This window comes from Wasmannia auropunctata, unplaced genomic scaffold (assembly GCF_000956235.1).
Source record: "Wasmannia auropunctata unplaced genomic scaffold, wasmannia.A_1.0 LD335999.1, whole genome shotgun sequence".
Classification (NCBI taxonomy): Eukaryota; Metazoa; Arthropoda; class Insecta; order Hymenoptera; family Formicidae; genus Wasmannia; species Wasmannia auropunctata.
In genome coordinates, this window is record NW_012026891.1 from 905,720 (window position 1) to 919,121 (window position 13,402).

General features: G+C 43.8%; 4 protein-coding genes across 11 annotated transcripts in view; 2 read left to right on the plus strand and 2 right to left on the minus strand.

Moving 5' to 3' along the window:
• Window positions 1-937: 937 nt before the first annotated feature.
• LOC105453510 (uncharacterized protein C6orf106 homolog) lies at window positions 938-3,222 on the plus strand. The gene is made up of 3 exons (XM_011695532.1): window positions 938-1,324; window positions 2,142-2,488; window positions 2,890-3,222. The coding sequence occupies exons 1-3, from the start codon at window positions 1,167-1,169 to the stop codon at window positions 2,991-2,993; spliced, it is 609 nt and encodes a 202-aa protein (XP_011693834.1). The 5' UTR covers window positions 938-1,166; the 3' UTR covers window positions 2,994-3,222.
• A 795-nt stretch (window positions 3,223-4,017) lies between these two features.
• On the minus strand, window positions 4,018-5,961 carry LOC105453511 (thymidylate synthase). The gene is made up of 4 exons (XM_011695534.1): window positions 5,400-5,961; window positions 4,859-5,122; window positions 4,482-4,744; window positions 4,018-4,380 (listed from the first exon to the last, which is right to left on the minus strand). The coding sequence occupies exons 1-4, from the start codon at window positions 5,611-5,613 to the stop codon at window positions 4,171-4,173; spliced, it is 951 nt and encodes a 316-aa protein (XP_011693836.1). The 5' UTR covers window positions 5,614-5,961; the 3' UTR covers window positions 4,018-4,170.
• Window positions 5,962-6,076: 115 nt separating this feature from the next.
• Window positions 6,077-10,290, minus strand: LOC105453512 (transmembrane protein 184C). 7 transcript variants are annotated; one of them, XM_011695541.1, is made up of 7 exons: window positions 10,074-10,290; window positions 8,834-9,141; window positions 8,705-8,741; window positions 8,338-8,615; window positions 8,042-8,248; window positions 7,732-7,953; window positions 6,077-7,494 (listed from the first exon to the last, which is right to left on the minus strand). In XM_011695541.1, exons 2-7 carry the CDS (start codon window positions 9,079-9,081, stop codon window positions 7,191-7,193), a joined length of 1,296 nt encoding a protein of 431 aa, XP_011693843.1. In that variant the 5' UTR covers window positions 9,082-9,141; window positions 10,074-10,290; the 3' UTR covers window positions 6,077-7,190. The 7 variants fall into 7 exon arrangements, with proteins under 7 accessions (XP_011693843.1, XP_011693841.1, XP_011693842.1 ...); XM_011695539.1 differs by having other exon boundaries at window positions 8,834-9,146; XM_011695540.1 differs by lacking the exon at window positions 10,074-10,290 and adding an exon at window positions 9,779-9,884 and having other exon boundaries at window positions 8,834-9,146.
• Window positions 10,291-10,650: 360 nt separating this feature from the next.
• LOC105453513 (zinc finger protein 271) overlaps window positions 10,651-13,402 on the plus strand; it is a 4,394-nt gene continuing 1,642 nt past the window's right edge. Inside the window, exons 1-5 of one of the 2 annotated variants that reach the window (XM_011695543.1) lie at window positions 10,651-10,789; window positions 11,455-11,786; window positions 11,843-12,394; window positions 12,872-13,034; window positions 13,128-13,361. In XM_011695543.1, coding sequence (XP_011693845.1) covers window positions 11,526-11,786; window positions 11,843-12,394; window positions 12,872-13,034; window positions 13,128-13,361 — 1,210 coding nt within the window. In that variant the 5' untranslated portion in view covers window positions 10,651-10,789; window positions 11,455-11,525. The remainder of the gene's footprint in view (window positions 10,790-11,454; window positions 11,787-11,842; window positions 12,395-12,871; window positions 13,035-13,127; window positions 13,362-13,402) is intronic. The other variant, XM_011695544.1, reaches the window with a different exon arrangement.

The window sequence follows — 13,402 nt, forward strand, 5'->3', positions numbered from 1 at the left end:
TTCACAAATGGCCCTCCAAGTAACTAGATGTAACTAGATACATATCTAGTTACATTTATGCTGGATGCACGCAGGACGCGGCAATTCGCTTGCCGCGCGGCCGAAGTTGGCATTGTGGCCAGAACAATTAAAAAGAAAGAATTAAGGAATAAATATCTTTGAGGAGAAACGCTTTCCATTTATTGAAATTCATGCTATCGACGTCTGTGTGTCGAATTATCCATTTTCAAGAAAAACTCCCGTCTTCTGCGGACAAGGTCAAGGTAAACGCGCGCGACCGCGAACAAACTTTTGCACGGACTGTCGCGCAAAATACGATTTTTTGCGCGGAATGTACCGCGCAGGGGCGCGACGCGACGTCGACTCGCGGGGTCCCGATCCGAAATGAACGCGGATAACGAGGCTAACGTGGATCAAATACATATACCGCAAACCGGAAGAAGGAATGAACGATCGGGAATTCTAAGAGCGATCGAAATCAATAAATTTGAACTTTCGGGAACGTGACCGGCGAGGCGGAGGATCGCGATGACTTTCGATCATTTTCGAGACACGTACTTCTCGAAATGTTTGAAGATCAAGGGGAGGGGGGGACGGCATTTTTTTACATAGATCTTTAGAATCATTTCAAGCGCGATCTCAAAATCTGCCACAGTCGCTTTACTGGAATCGTATAACTATAATGTATAATATATACGAATACGTATAAAATATATGAACATAAAAAATCGATTTTTTAAATACGTATATACGAGATGAAATATAAATAATTGGATCATGAATATCGTCTGAGAAACTAACACGTAGCCCTCGCAGGCAAGTGGAAAGGCAGGGGGAGAGGAACAAGAAGTACGGAAGGCTTACTCGCGGAAGGAGAGGCGGGAGGGCCCTATCGCAAGAAGACTCCGGAATTTGACGGCTCTGGACTGCTCTGGACTGGGTACCGCGGATATGCACAGTACGGACCGAGTGTCGCTCGGGAGAGTGACATTTAAAATCCACGACTGAGGATACAACGACGACGACGACGACGACGAAGTAGAGGTAGAGGAGGAAGACGAGCAAAACGACGGGGTTGACAGGCACGCTGACAGTCTCGACAGCCTCCGGGCACATGGGGCATTGAGCATCGCCGAGCCGAGGGCACGTTCGAGAAGCAGGCGATCATGGATCTCAACAACGATCTGGACCAACACTTGCTGCACCAGTTCAGCTGCCTGGGCACCACGGACAAGGACGACCTGGTGAAGCAGCTGCAGAAGCTGCTGGCCGACAGCCACCTGAACGAGACCACCGCCGCGTTCTTCCTTGACATGAACAATTGGTAAACGAAAGGTCCCCCTGTTTGGGACGCCACACTCGATCGCCGTCCGTTGTACATTAGTACGCTCTGCCCACGCACATAACCTTGCATCGCCATGTTTACCGCGACCCCCCGCAAGGATGTATCGTTACCTCCTCGAGCATCGGACGTATTGGACCTCCGCGAAAGGATCCTTTCCCTTTCCCTTCCCCCTCCCCCTCCCCGGTTTTTGCCGGGTAAACGGCAATATTGTTCGTCGTAGCGCGTCTAGCCCTTTAAATCTTTTCTTCTCCCCGAGTGTCCCCCGTTTTTAACAAATCTGTGTCAAAATATTGCCAGTGTCCCATTTCGGGATGATGAAATCGCTAACGACGATGTGGATCTTATTGCGACACAAGGTCTTTTTAGTCTGCAATTAAAATAGAACGTACATAAGTTTTTGTATTCGAACGGAAGCGAAAGGCCATTTAAAAATGGAAGGCACGGCTACGAAATGAGAGTTTGGAGAATTTCGGTGGCAATGAGCGATGCTAACAACTGGACGTGAATTCTTAATTAACGCATAATCGTTGAGATTTGAAAGATTTCGAATACATGTAGCTTTGTTATTCCATTCTATTCTGTCAATAGAATATTTTATTATAAAACAATTTGTGCTCCAACAATATCTAGGACACTTGCCTTTGTCTTGAAGTTGTTTGCGGATAATAAAATGGGAAGGATCGTTATCGTTGTTACAGGGAACAAACATAAGAGCTTAAATTCCTTATCGCTTAAACAGACAAAGAGAATCCCTTCCTTCGCTAGATATTATTGCAATATAAATTTTCCCTTCCAGGAATCTGCAAGCGGCGATTTGCAGCTACATCGACTTCGGGAATCCCTTCAATACACCGTGCATGACGTTGATATGTGACAGTACGATCGGCGAGGGTGAGGCTGTTCCGCCCAATACAAACTTTCAGAAGTCATGGCGCGTGCAGAACAGCGGCACGGAGGCATGGCCCAGCGGGATCCACCTGCAGCATTCCAGCGGGGTGCAAATGGGCTGCGCGCGAATACCTGTTCCGCCGTTGGCCCCCAAGGAGACCACGGAGTTAAGCGTGACGTTGAAAAGTCCAGCCGAGGCCGGCGTCCACAGTAGTAAATGGAGGATGATGACGCCCAACGGTGTCTACTTTGGTGGTACGTCGCGATTTTTTACGCAGCCATTTCCACGTGCGATAGAGCGAGAACGTGGGGGAAGGATTTGAAAGCGTGTAGCGCGCATTAAAAGAAATAAATGTTATGCCAGTGCAGATCGATAAATCAATCTCGGAGCCCAAGAAAGACAATTTATTTTAACTTAATTAATTGTATATTAAATTAAGACGTACGCACAGATAGCGATCTGCATTTTACTTATCTTGTCGATATCTTGAACTGATAACGTTAAGCATTCCAATACCATTGATACAGCAAGAATACCATTGTTCATCTTTCTATTGATTTCCGTGATAAAACTCGATTCCTTTTTCTAGATCGCTCTAATCGATTTGATTTGATCGTATTTTGCAAAAAAAAAGTAATTATCCTTTTTTTTGCAGATGTTATCTGGGTGATCATAACGGTGAGTGAATACGGTACATTGGCAGTCACTCAACAGTTGCATCAGTTAAGTACACAGTCGAATGATGTGCAAATGTGCTAGCCTTTGACGTACAAAAGTCTCCCCTAAGAAGGATTTACGGAATATTGTAAGACGTCTCTCTCGGATCGTTATAAGAAATCGAACAGTTGTTTCTAAATTTGTATAGATCGCTTTTTTCACAACGGAGCTTTTTGCCGCTCCTGCACCTCATAAACAAAACAAAACAAAAAAAAGAAATTGCTGTGTGTAGCGGAGATATATCATTAATAAAGGATGCAATAGATTTGGCTATACTCTTATCCTGATTAAAAAATAATAGCATGAGAGACGAGGAGCTAGTTTAAAAAATGAAAATGTGCATTTTATAAAAGAAAAAAAAATTCCGATTCAAGTTTTATCTGAATTTTCCGTTAGAAGTAATCCTTTGTTCGTAGTGCAGGAACGATCATTTCCAATGTTTGTTCTTACTGATTTATATATTTAAAAAAAAAATAACGAATTTATATATAAATATATATAGAATTACATAATTTTGTTATACTTATAGAAGCTGCTTATATAGGCCTTTTACGATCGTCCATGCTTGTCGATCACACGTAATCGACCGGAAAAAAAAAAACATTAAATTTATGTAATATAGAAGTTGGAATAGCGCAGCGCGTGCGATAATTTTTATTGGAATAAGGAAGTGAATCGTGATAGATATGCATGGATCCACATGCGATGGGTATTTGAAGATATTGATATACACTTAAGGTACAAGATTTATTGAAAATATAATTTTTCTCTCTTAGAAAAGTCAAGTTTAGTTAAATATACACATATATATATACATAGAGGCATAGATGTATATGCGTATATAAGACTTTACTTAACGATATATGTAGCTAGGGGATTACAATATAAAGTATATTCATCACTTTTACCATCAGCCCACACACAAAGAGAACTCGAACTAATAGAGGTAATTTTTTTACGTCTGTATCTCTCTCTCTTTATCTCTCTTAAATCGAAAATATTGTAATTGAAAGTACTACCACTTAATCGGTGTGTGTATCCGAATACTGATCAGAGAAATACTATAGAAAGATTAGCACGTTGGTTTATTAGTTAAGTACGTTAAACAGGAAAATCAGTGTCGCCTTCATTAATTACCACGAATGTTACTGAGAGCGAAATGTAAAATTTTAACATAGATCCTTCCAGAGGACTTAAGCTTATACGAAAGCGAGGTAGCTCAGACAGCCATCTTCATGTAGAGTTTGGAGTACGGCTTGTAATCTATCAATTCGAAATCCTCGGCAATGAAATCGTCGATATCTTTGACCTCTCTGACTATCTTTAATTTTGGAAACTTGCGCGGTTCGCGTTTCACCTGTTCCTCGAGGGCGCTTATATGGTTGACGTAGACGTGGCAGTCTCCCATTGTATGTACAAATTCTCCTGGCTGAAAAAAAAAAATAAAAGGAAATAGAAAACTGGAACATTCGTGTCGTCTGAAATTTGGAGTGAGTGTGTGCGGCGTGAGTGTGTCCGTCCCTTCCTCACCTTCAATCCGGTGACATGAGCGATCATGTAGGTGAGCAGGGAGTACGACGCTATGTTAAACGGCACCCCCAGACCCATGTCCGCGCTTCTCTGGTAAAGCTGCGCGGACAATTCGCCGTTATTTACGTAGAACTGTACGAAAGCGTGGCACGGCGGCAATGCCATCTTCGGAATGTCGGCCGGATTCCAAGCGGACATTATAATACGTCTGTCCTCCGGAGAATGCTTTACCTTGTGGATAACTTCCTTCAACTGGTCTACTCCTAAAATCAGTATGTACACCCCGTTAATTTTTAATCATACGTTTGCGTTTCTTATAAATATATCAAGAAGAGAATTATAGTGATTTGTTTAAAGAATATTTTTATCAAAAGTACCTTGCCCAGTGTAATCTGTGTGCATGTCTTTGTATTCAGCCCCAAAGTGCCGCCACTGGAAACCGTAGACAGGTCCCAAATCGCCCTCCTCTCTATCGGTGAAGCCGTAGGAGTCCAGGAAAGCTCGCGAGCCATTTTCGTCCCAAATATGAACACCTTTAGCCGTTAGCTCCTTGGAATTTGTCGATCCTTTGATGAACCACAGCAGTTCCTCGACCACCGCTCGCCAGAACACCCGTTTAGTTGTCAGTAGTGGAAAAACATCTGTGACCAAGTGAGCAAAATGTTAGCAATTATGTCATTCAGTTTCAAAGACAATATTGCGAGAGATTGGCATTAACTGCATCTACATATCAAGTTTTGTCAGTAGATTTTGCAGTCAAATCTACCCTCATATTCTGTCATGTATTTCTACTGGCACTGTGGAGAATTATAAATTATTTTGAAAGATACAACTAGATGCAACTATGTGTGCCATGCGTCTAAAAATTATTACCGACTATCTTTGCTTTATCAAGTAGACTGATATGAATTATAATACCGTCTCGTAAACTGAATCGCATTTGCGTGCCGAAGATGGAATAGGTGTCGACGCCGGTGCGATTACTCCTCTTTGTTCCAGTCTGAATAACCTTCTCGATAAGCCGCAAATACTGACGTTCCTCGTGCTCCTCGTTCGCCTTTCCGTTCATTTTCTGCTCCACGTCCCGTGTCGTTTCTCGCAGCGATTCCACCTCGACGCCGTTACTCGCCATTTCCTTCCCTTATCGCGTATATCGTATTACAATAATACCAGAGACACAATGCAGAGCGCAAAATGGAGATTGTTATTCCAGACGGTGTGAGGGAAAGTGGTCGTCATTAGCAACTTCTGTTCGTCATCCTGAAGTTATTTAAATTTAAATTCGAAACGTTTTCGAAAGATTTTTGACGGGTGAGCCGGATCAGCTGATTATCGCGTCACACGCACGCGTCCAGACGCGGGAAACCGCAAGTGACACGTGACTCGACCCAACTGAAGCTAGAAATAAGAACGTGAGAAACGCAGGTGGCACAAAATTCGGCACACTTGAAAAAGACACATGCGCGCGAGAATTCGCTTCTTAAAAAATATAAATATCAAAGGACGTTTTTTTTTCCTTTTCCTTTCTCTTCGTGGAAACAAAACCGCTGGAAGAGTCGAGCTTTCTGTAAGGGTCAATGCAAACGTACACAGCCTTTATTTCTGATATATAGAGTGTAATCGTAAAATAAATTTAAATTAATATACAGAGTGCGATATACACATTCGCGTGTATATAATATATATGTATACATATATATATATATAAAGCGAAAAAGAATAGAACGGATACGGACAGATAGAGAACTCGAGTCGCCTAATATCCGGACGGCTCGTTCTTGTGGCCTTCGATACATCAAAGGCCTGTTTTTTATAGCTGAACTGCTGCAGTTCACAGTTTATCTTTCTCTTTCTATATTGGAAGAAGAAAGATAAACTCTCAACTAGTGTAGCCAGTTCAGCTATAAAAAACAGACCTCAAGTGGAAGAAAAAAAAAATAAGATCAGTACATCTGTTGGACGTGTGATAAAATGTGATGTTTTGTGACGCGTTAGTCGTTCAAGGTATGTACAAATATCATTACGGGATCACATTTCTTTCTACGTATATATAAATTTATGTACATAGTATTTGGTACTATATATCATTTGGTAACATAAAATGCACGAGTGTTTTTCGCAAAGTAAGAACGTAACAAAGCGAGTTCCTCAAAAAATTCATCGCTCGTCGTATCAAATTCCTTAAGTCATAAATCGCGTCGCGCAGGATGTCCCGAGACTGCCGAGATGTCCCTTTCCTAGAAATCCTTCAGCTAATTCAATACCGACGATTTTCACGATGGAATAGACATTCGAGATCTCGCAGATTCTTATCAATTTCGGGCGAAATTTAAATACAGAATTTCAGTTCCGAGCTCAGAATGAGAATGTCAGATACAATTGTCAAGAATTGTCCCATACATTCTCATTGATGGAAGATCATCTCCGAATCGACCGTGATTCAAGGAACATCACGCGGTCCCGGGATACACCGCATATATCAATACATTTTGACGCGATACGCATGTGATGTAGTAAATGATCATGATGATTTTGTACAATTGCGTACGCTGGAGAACGCTGTTGGAAAACTATATATATAAATATATGTTTTCCTCCCTTTCCATTTAGAATATTAAAGAGCGCTGTCCGCGCTAAAGTAAGCCGGTCTGGCAACGGACGCCGAGTACCTAGTACCGTTCCCACGCGGATGAATTCGGGTTGTATCGGCTACGTATTGATGGCGTTACTGCTGTCCAGCGTGTTCACGGTCGCCTCCTCGGATTCTCCGACGGATGGATTATTATTGTTAAGTCCGGCCTCGGTGTTGTAGTCCGAGAACGAACAGGCAGGCGCGCTTCTCGCTTGGCTCACCACCACCGTGGCCTCGGGCAGGAGCGACGTACGCTCCGTCGCGCTTCCCCAAGCCTGCTGATATGCACCGCGTCCGCGTATCCTGCGGCTTAGGGACGAGCCGACGACGCCCAAGTGTTCCTTTATGTCGTTATGCACGTCAGAAACGTCCCACATTGCTCTGTAAAAATAAATCAATATTTATATTAATTATATAAATTTATATATCAATATTTATATTAATACTATACCATAGGATAGTATATTAATTTATTAGAGATATTATTTCGATATTCAATTTAATTTCGAAATCAGTGCCAGCGAGTAATTTTTTTTTTTTTTATTAAAATATATAGACATTTTAATTTATTCGAAAGGTATTTGCTTCACACAAATAGTGTTCATTAATTTACGTTACCTAAATGCGTCCCACCATGCTTGACCCTGCGCCAAATTGACAAACGGTTTGTAAGAGAAGCTATAGTGATGCGCCACCGCGGCTAAAAACATCTCTATGCAAATTAGGAAATCCTGCAGTTTGGACGATATATTTCTGATGGCAGCCGTATCTGAGTCAGCCGTACCAAAAATACTCGATATGACGTCGAAGTATACCAAAAGAGCTATTAGCACTCCTTGACTGCAAAGAAAGAGCACAAGAGTATATTTCTCCGCGCGTCTCGTTGCGTATTTTTCTAAGATATCCGAACGTCACAACCGATACCTACAAGAACGAGAAGAACACGACAGCTTTGATGCATAAAAACTTTCCGATTGGCTTCATTGGCTTCAAGGCCTCTACATTGGCACGGTAAAAGAGTACCAGACAGTACATGGCGACGAACTGCGACAGATTGTTTAGAGCAATCATGTACGGGAAAGCGACGTCCCCCTTGAATTCACCCTCCCCATAGACTCCATTCAATTCGCATATGCTGCAAAAAAAAAAACAGATATCCATTAAAATGTTGCGACACATGACAGCAGATATAGATGTCTTTATTGATAACACAAAATTCCTTACAACGATATTAAAGTTGTAATAGGCCTAACAGCTGTATATTGTAAAATCCCATGCTTGCACATATGTACAAATTCTCTGCCCATCTCCCAATCGGGTAGGCAGCACAGGGGGAACATGTGGTGCACTTGAGGAGAGATCTCCAGTCTGTGCTCCAACTGGTGGTCGGCGTTCAGATAGGCCAGTAGATACATCATAAAATTGTATATTACATAAGCTTCGTAGCATTCTCTCAAGCTGTCCACGTATATACTTCCTTCAGGATACACCAAACCTAACCACTGTACAAACGGAAAGCGTTCGTTAAACAAACTGAATAAATATTTCCACACTTTTGGCGATACGTAAGAATTTGTAATTTTTTCCTTACAGCATTCACCGCGTAGATAGGTACCATCCATAATATCCTGAAAACAGAAGAACAAAATTTTCATATTCAGTACACGATTTGCGACTTAATTGAGAAGAAAACTCTGCAAGCTAAATCTTCGCAGCCCACCTTATTATATATTTTTGTAGCCTAGGTTGCGTGTAGTATATCATGTGCTGGACAATTTCGTAAAAGGCGATGGGCAGCGCCAGCAGGACGAAAGCTCCACCCACCAGCGCACCCTGATCTTGCTTCTCAATCCCATTCTTGATGGAGTTGACTAGCAAGATTGGTACAAGTATAACGATAAGCAGCGCGTACAAGCAGGTCAGCACAGGCAATATCCATAGTCTCCAGCGTCGGCAGATCGAAGCCATCACTCTCCTCGGATGCTTCGGGTACTGTCACATCATAATTTCAGCCTGCGACCACAGGCCCTGTTCTGAAAAGGCGAGCAATCACTGCAGACTGGGCTTTGCAGCAACAATCAGGAATCATAGATTAAAATCAGAGTTCAAGGCACTTTCTATCGCTTATTTATTTTGAATAAAATAATTGTAGGCCCCAGTAAGCAAAAGATTAGCGACACACTAGTAGTTACAAAGCAAAATCTGTCGATTTCATAACCGTTTAAATCGAGCATGTCATCAAATGATCCTTTACTTGACGAATATTTTATTATTTCTAGTTACTAAATTTTATCAGTTTCTGTAGTGAATCTGTAATCATATTTTGATAGTGGAGTCTGCTGTATTTCTGCTAACAAAAATTAGTAGCACACTTAACTAAATTTCGTTTTTAATAGAGTTGATTGTCTGAAGCGTGGAAAGTGTTAAGCTAAAGTATTACATTTGTACAAATTTGTCAAGTGTGTTAATTGACTGAGGTTCCTTTAGGCTGCAAGCTTGAAAAATTTGTACGACAAATGTAACATTGACTTTCCGCTGCACTAGAAAGTGAAGATTTTCGGTTACAAAATGACGCGTCATTTGATCGTAATTACAATGTTTACTTGTCGACAAACACGTTATACGTCGCCCAATGCTCCCTCAACGTCTCTCTCTTATGGATCACGTTCGTTTACACGCTCCTCGCCCGTAACATCAAACCACGTCAAATTTAACAAAAAATATCTCTGCGCACTACTGCCATGTCAGAGAACGAGAGAGACAGACAGACAGAGAGAGAGAGAGAGAGAGAGAGAGAGAGAGAGAGGGGGGAAAAGATGGAGCAAGACACCGTACGTTGGCGAGAAGGAGGGGGGGAATGAATCAGCTGAGTGACAGCGTAGGTGCTTCCTCTCTAGACTCTAACCCCTTTAGTTTTCGCGTCGTTCGAGTATATGATGTGCGCGCGACGGGTGCCTCACCGTTTCGCAGCGACGACGACGACGACGAAGCGACGTCTCGTCGGCGCCCGTCGTGTGCCGCAAACGTCACCGGCCGCCGGAGCACCACGCCGCCGGCTCGATCGCGGCCGCGCCGAAACGCCGTAGAGTCACGCACACGCACCTCGCCGCGGGTATGCTAATTTGACATTTCGCGATATTTTGCACGGCCATCGGAAAACCGGAAGGTCGCGACTCCCCTCCCTGTAGCTACCGCAGGGCGAAGGGGAAGGGTGAGGGGGGGAGGGGGGAAAGAAGCCCGCTGGCGGAGTCAGTGCCGCCAAGGTGCGGGCGAGAAAAATATCTTCGCGGGCGCGACGCCGGGACGCGAGAGAGCCGCGGGCGACGGACGGGGTCCCCGCGCGCGCCTCGTCGCGTCGCTCCGCGCTCGGGAGCGAGGAATCGGGCCGTTCTCCGCGCGGGGAGAGCTGAACGCTCGCCGGGGATCGCGTCGCCCGACGCCCGACGGCCGACCGGGCCGACCTAGGGCCTTCCGTCGCCGCCACGCGCTCACGTTGGCCGACGTTGCGCGGGCGGCGTGGGAGGGGTAGACTTCCGGTCTAATGGCGTCAGGAGCCAAGCACTGTTGTCACATTTTGCCCTACAGTGTTTCAATATTTCGCTTTGTTTATGTCGCCCGCGGCCCGCGGGACGAGGACGAGCAGCCCGGCCGGGCGCGCGAATTACGCTAAACGGAGGTGAGAGCGAGCGTATTTTTCCGCGCGCGGACGCGTATTCAAGGCGCGGCTCCGTGATTTTCCGTGCGGTCCGGGTGCAGTGACCTTGGGTCCCCGCTGTCAGTGTCCAAGTGCCCCACCGCCGCCAAATTCAAACTCCGTCGGCGCACCCGGCGGGGGCTCTATTTTTGGGCCGCCCGTGGACTGACTTTATTTGTGAAGTTTTTTTCCTCTCTTATTTTGACATTGCCTCGTTCGGAAAGCGCTAAAAAAAAAACGTATTATCTGTGTCGTTAGAACTTGGTGTCTGATAAGAAGGGATATTGTCTAATCTCATTAATCACGATGGATTAAGTACCTCGTTAATCGCAACGATCTTAATGCTAACGAGAATCTTCTTGGTAAAGAAAGAATGAAAGATGTTGTACCGTATGCATAAAAAATAGAATATAAATTTTCTTGTCAACTTAAATAAAAGTCACTATTATTACATATATTTAGAATACACAGAAGTGATACTTTGTCACGCGACGATGAAAAGCTTAATGAATAAGTTAATCATTTTATGTAAATTTTTTTCATTATTGTTAAAGGGTTAAGTGTTGGCTATTGTTTTGAAAATGATATCTATATTATGTGTATAAAATGCTATTTGTTTCACACTCATCTTTCTTTATGATTCACAGATTTGGCATGTATAGATAGGTGAAAGGTTGCGAAAGACTGTTACTAGTCGTTGTATCCAGAATACTCAGTTATGGAAGTTACAACGGAGGAGGCTCAGGCGGTGCTTCTGGAGGGCATGGAGGGTGCTCAGTACATCGCCATCCAGAGGGCCGACGGCGAGTCGTTGAGCAAGGCGGTGCCGCTGATACTGAGCAGCGATTTGATCTCGGAGGGCATGGTCGTGGACATGATCAACGCCGGCGTCGGCACGGACTACGGCGCGGGCGCGCAATACTACGAGACGGACGACCTGCTGACGTCCACGTTAAACAATTCGCACGAATTGACAGAGGTTGTAATATGTTACTTAATGTCCGTACAGCCAGTATATTTATACCTTGCATGTAGAATGTGAACTGTGTGATGCAGGAGGACCGCAGACTCGCCGCGGCCCTGGTCGCGGTGCAGCTGCATCAGCAGCAGAAGCAGCAGCAGCAGCTCCACATCCAGTCGCAGCACGACGACCCGACGCTACCGGACGTTTCGCACCTCGAGACCCTGGCGCCGGTGAACTCGTACGCCATTCAAGCGGTGCCGGAACCGAACGCCGCCCCGTCCGTGTACCCACCGCTGCAACCCTTCAAGAGGATCACGCAGAACGTGAAGCAGGAGTTTATCAACGTCAAAAGTGAATACGACGTTGAGGTCTCCACGGAGAGCAGTGAGGACGCCGCGTCGGCATCCGGACCCAAGCGAACGCTGCCGCACAAGAAGAGGATACCTCGTAAGCTGAAGCAGCAGCAGAACGCGAAGAAGAACGCGGCGCGGAAAGACAGTAGTAAATCGAGTCAGGAGAATGCGGCGATCGAGTCGACTAGCGAAGCCCAGGCTAACGTCTTCAAGTGTGAATTGTGTAGTTCTGAATTTAGCATTCAGTTGAAATTCTTCGAACACTTAAAGGTACATATTCATATCATAGAGAGCAACGAAGACTCTTCTAACGTATCTTTAAAATAAAAAATAATTTAACAATTTTAGAGAGCAACGAAGACTCTTCTAACGCATCTTTAAAATAAAAAATAATTCAACAGTTTTAGAAGGTAGTAAAGAAACTTTATTTTAGTTCGTAAATTGACCTTTCTTTACTACCTTCTATTTTAGAAGAAATGAGCGATTGCATAGATTTAATTTGAATAATTTTCTAACAGGCGTATTATGAACCGGTAAAGCGTATTTTTAAAATAAAAAATAATTTAGCAATTTTAGAGAGCAACGAAGACTCTTCTAACGTATCTTTAAAATAAAAAATAATTCAACAGTTTTAGAAGGTAGTAAAGAAACTTTATTTTAGTTCGTAAAATTGGCCTTTCTTTACTACCTTTTATTTCAGAAGAAATAAGCGATTGCGAAGATTCAATTTGAATAATTTTCTAACAGGCGCACTATGAACCGGTAAAACAGGAGACGCGAATAGCTCAAGCGACAAATACTAATATCTCGATATCAGTGCCGGAAACAGTACACAGAACAGTACTAGAGAATACCGTGATTGAGGAATTCAGTGAACCTGAAGATCTCATGGAGGGTATTCGAAACGTAGGTAAGAGAGAGAAAACGGTTTTGATATTAATATTTTTAAGGATTTTATGATATTAACAATTACTACGAACTCATTGGTTTTTGTCGTCTGTAGTGGAAGAAACCGGCGCGCGTATCGACGACGATACGGATTCTCCGCTACCCACTGCGAACAACGAATCGACCATGTGGACCATCAACGTGACCGGCGTCACGGAAGAGGTGCAACAGAGGGACCAACAAATAAGACCACCGACCATAAGCGAGAGCAAAAGCCCCGACGAGAAAGCAAAGACTGACATTCCACAGACGGCCAAAAAAAAGAAATCGCCGAAAACACGAAAGTCAAGTTCGTATAATTCTTTCTTCCTCCCCAGATCGGAAGAGCAC

What these genes read in the sequence shown, in the direction of transcription:
- LOC105453510 (XM_011695532.1), top strand. Translation starts at nt 1,167, where the DNA reads ATGGATCTCAACAACGATCTGGACCAACACTTGCTGCACCAGTTCAGC. An exon ending in TTCCTTGACATGAACAATTG is followed by an intron (nt 1,325 to 2,141) that starts GTAAACGAAAGG and finishes TTTCCCTTCCAG; the next exon opens with GAATCTGCAAGCGGCGATTT. An exon ending in CAACGGTGTCTACTTTGGTG is followed by an intron (nt 2,489 to 2,889) that starts GTACGTCGCGAT and finishes TTTTTTTTGCAG; the next exon opens with ATGTTATCTGGGTGATCATA.
- LOC105453511 (XM_011695534.1), bottom strand. Translation starts at nt 5,613, where the DNA reads ATGGCGAGTAACGGCGTCGAGGTGGAATCGCTGCGAGAAACGACACGG. An exon ending in GCGATTCAGTTTACGAGACG is followed by an intron (nt 5,123 to 5,399) that starts GTATTATAATTC and finishes ACTTGGTCACAG; the next exon opens with ATGTTTTTCCACTACTGACA. An exon ending in CTCATGTCACCGGATTGAAG is followed by an intron (nt 4,381 to 4,481) that starts GTGAGGAAGGGA and finishes TTTTTTTTTCAG; the next exon opens with CCAGGAGAATTTGTACATAC.
- LOC105453512 (XM_011695541.1), bottom strand. Translation starts at nt 9,081, where the DNA reads ATGGCTTCGATCTGCCGACGCTGGAGACTATGGATATTGCCTGTGCTG. An exon ending in CTATCTACGCGGTGAATGCT is followed by an intron (nt 8,616 to 8,704) that starts GTAAGGAAAAAA and finishes CCGTTTGTACAG; the next exon opens with TGGTTAGGTTTGGTGTATCC. An exon ending in GCATGGTGGGACGCATTTAG is followed by an intron (nt 7,495 to 7,731) that starts GTAACGTAAATT and finishes TTATTTTTACAG; the next exon opens with AGCAATGTGGGACGTTTCTG.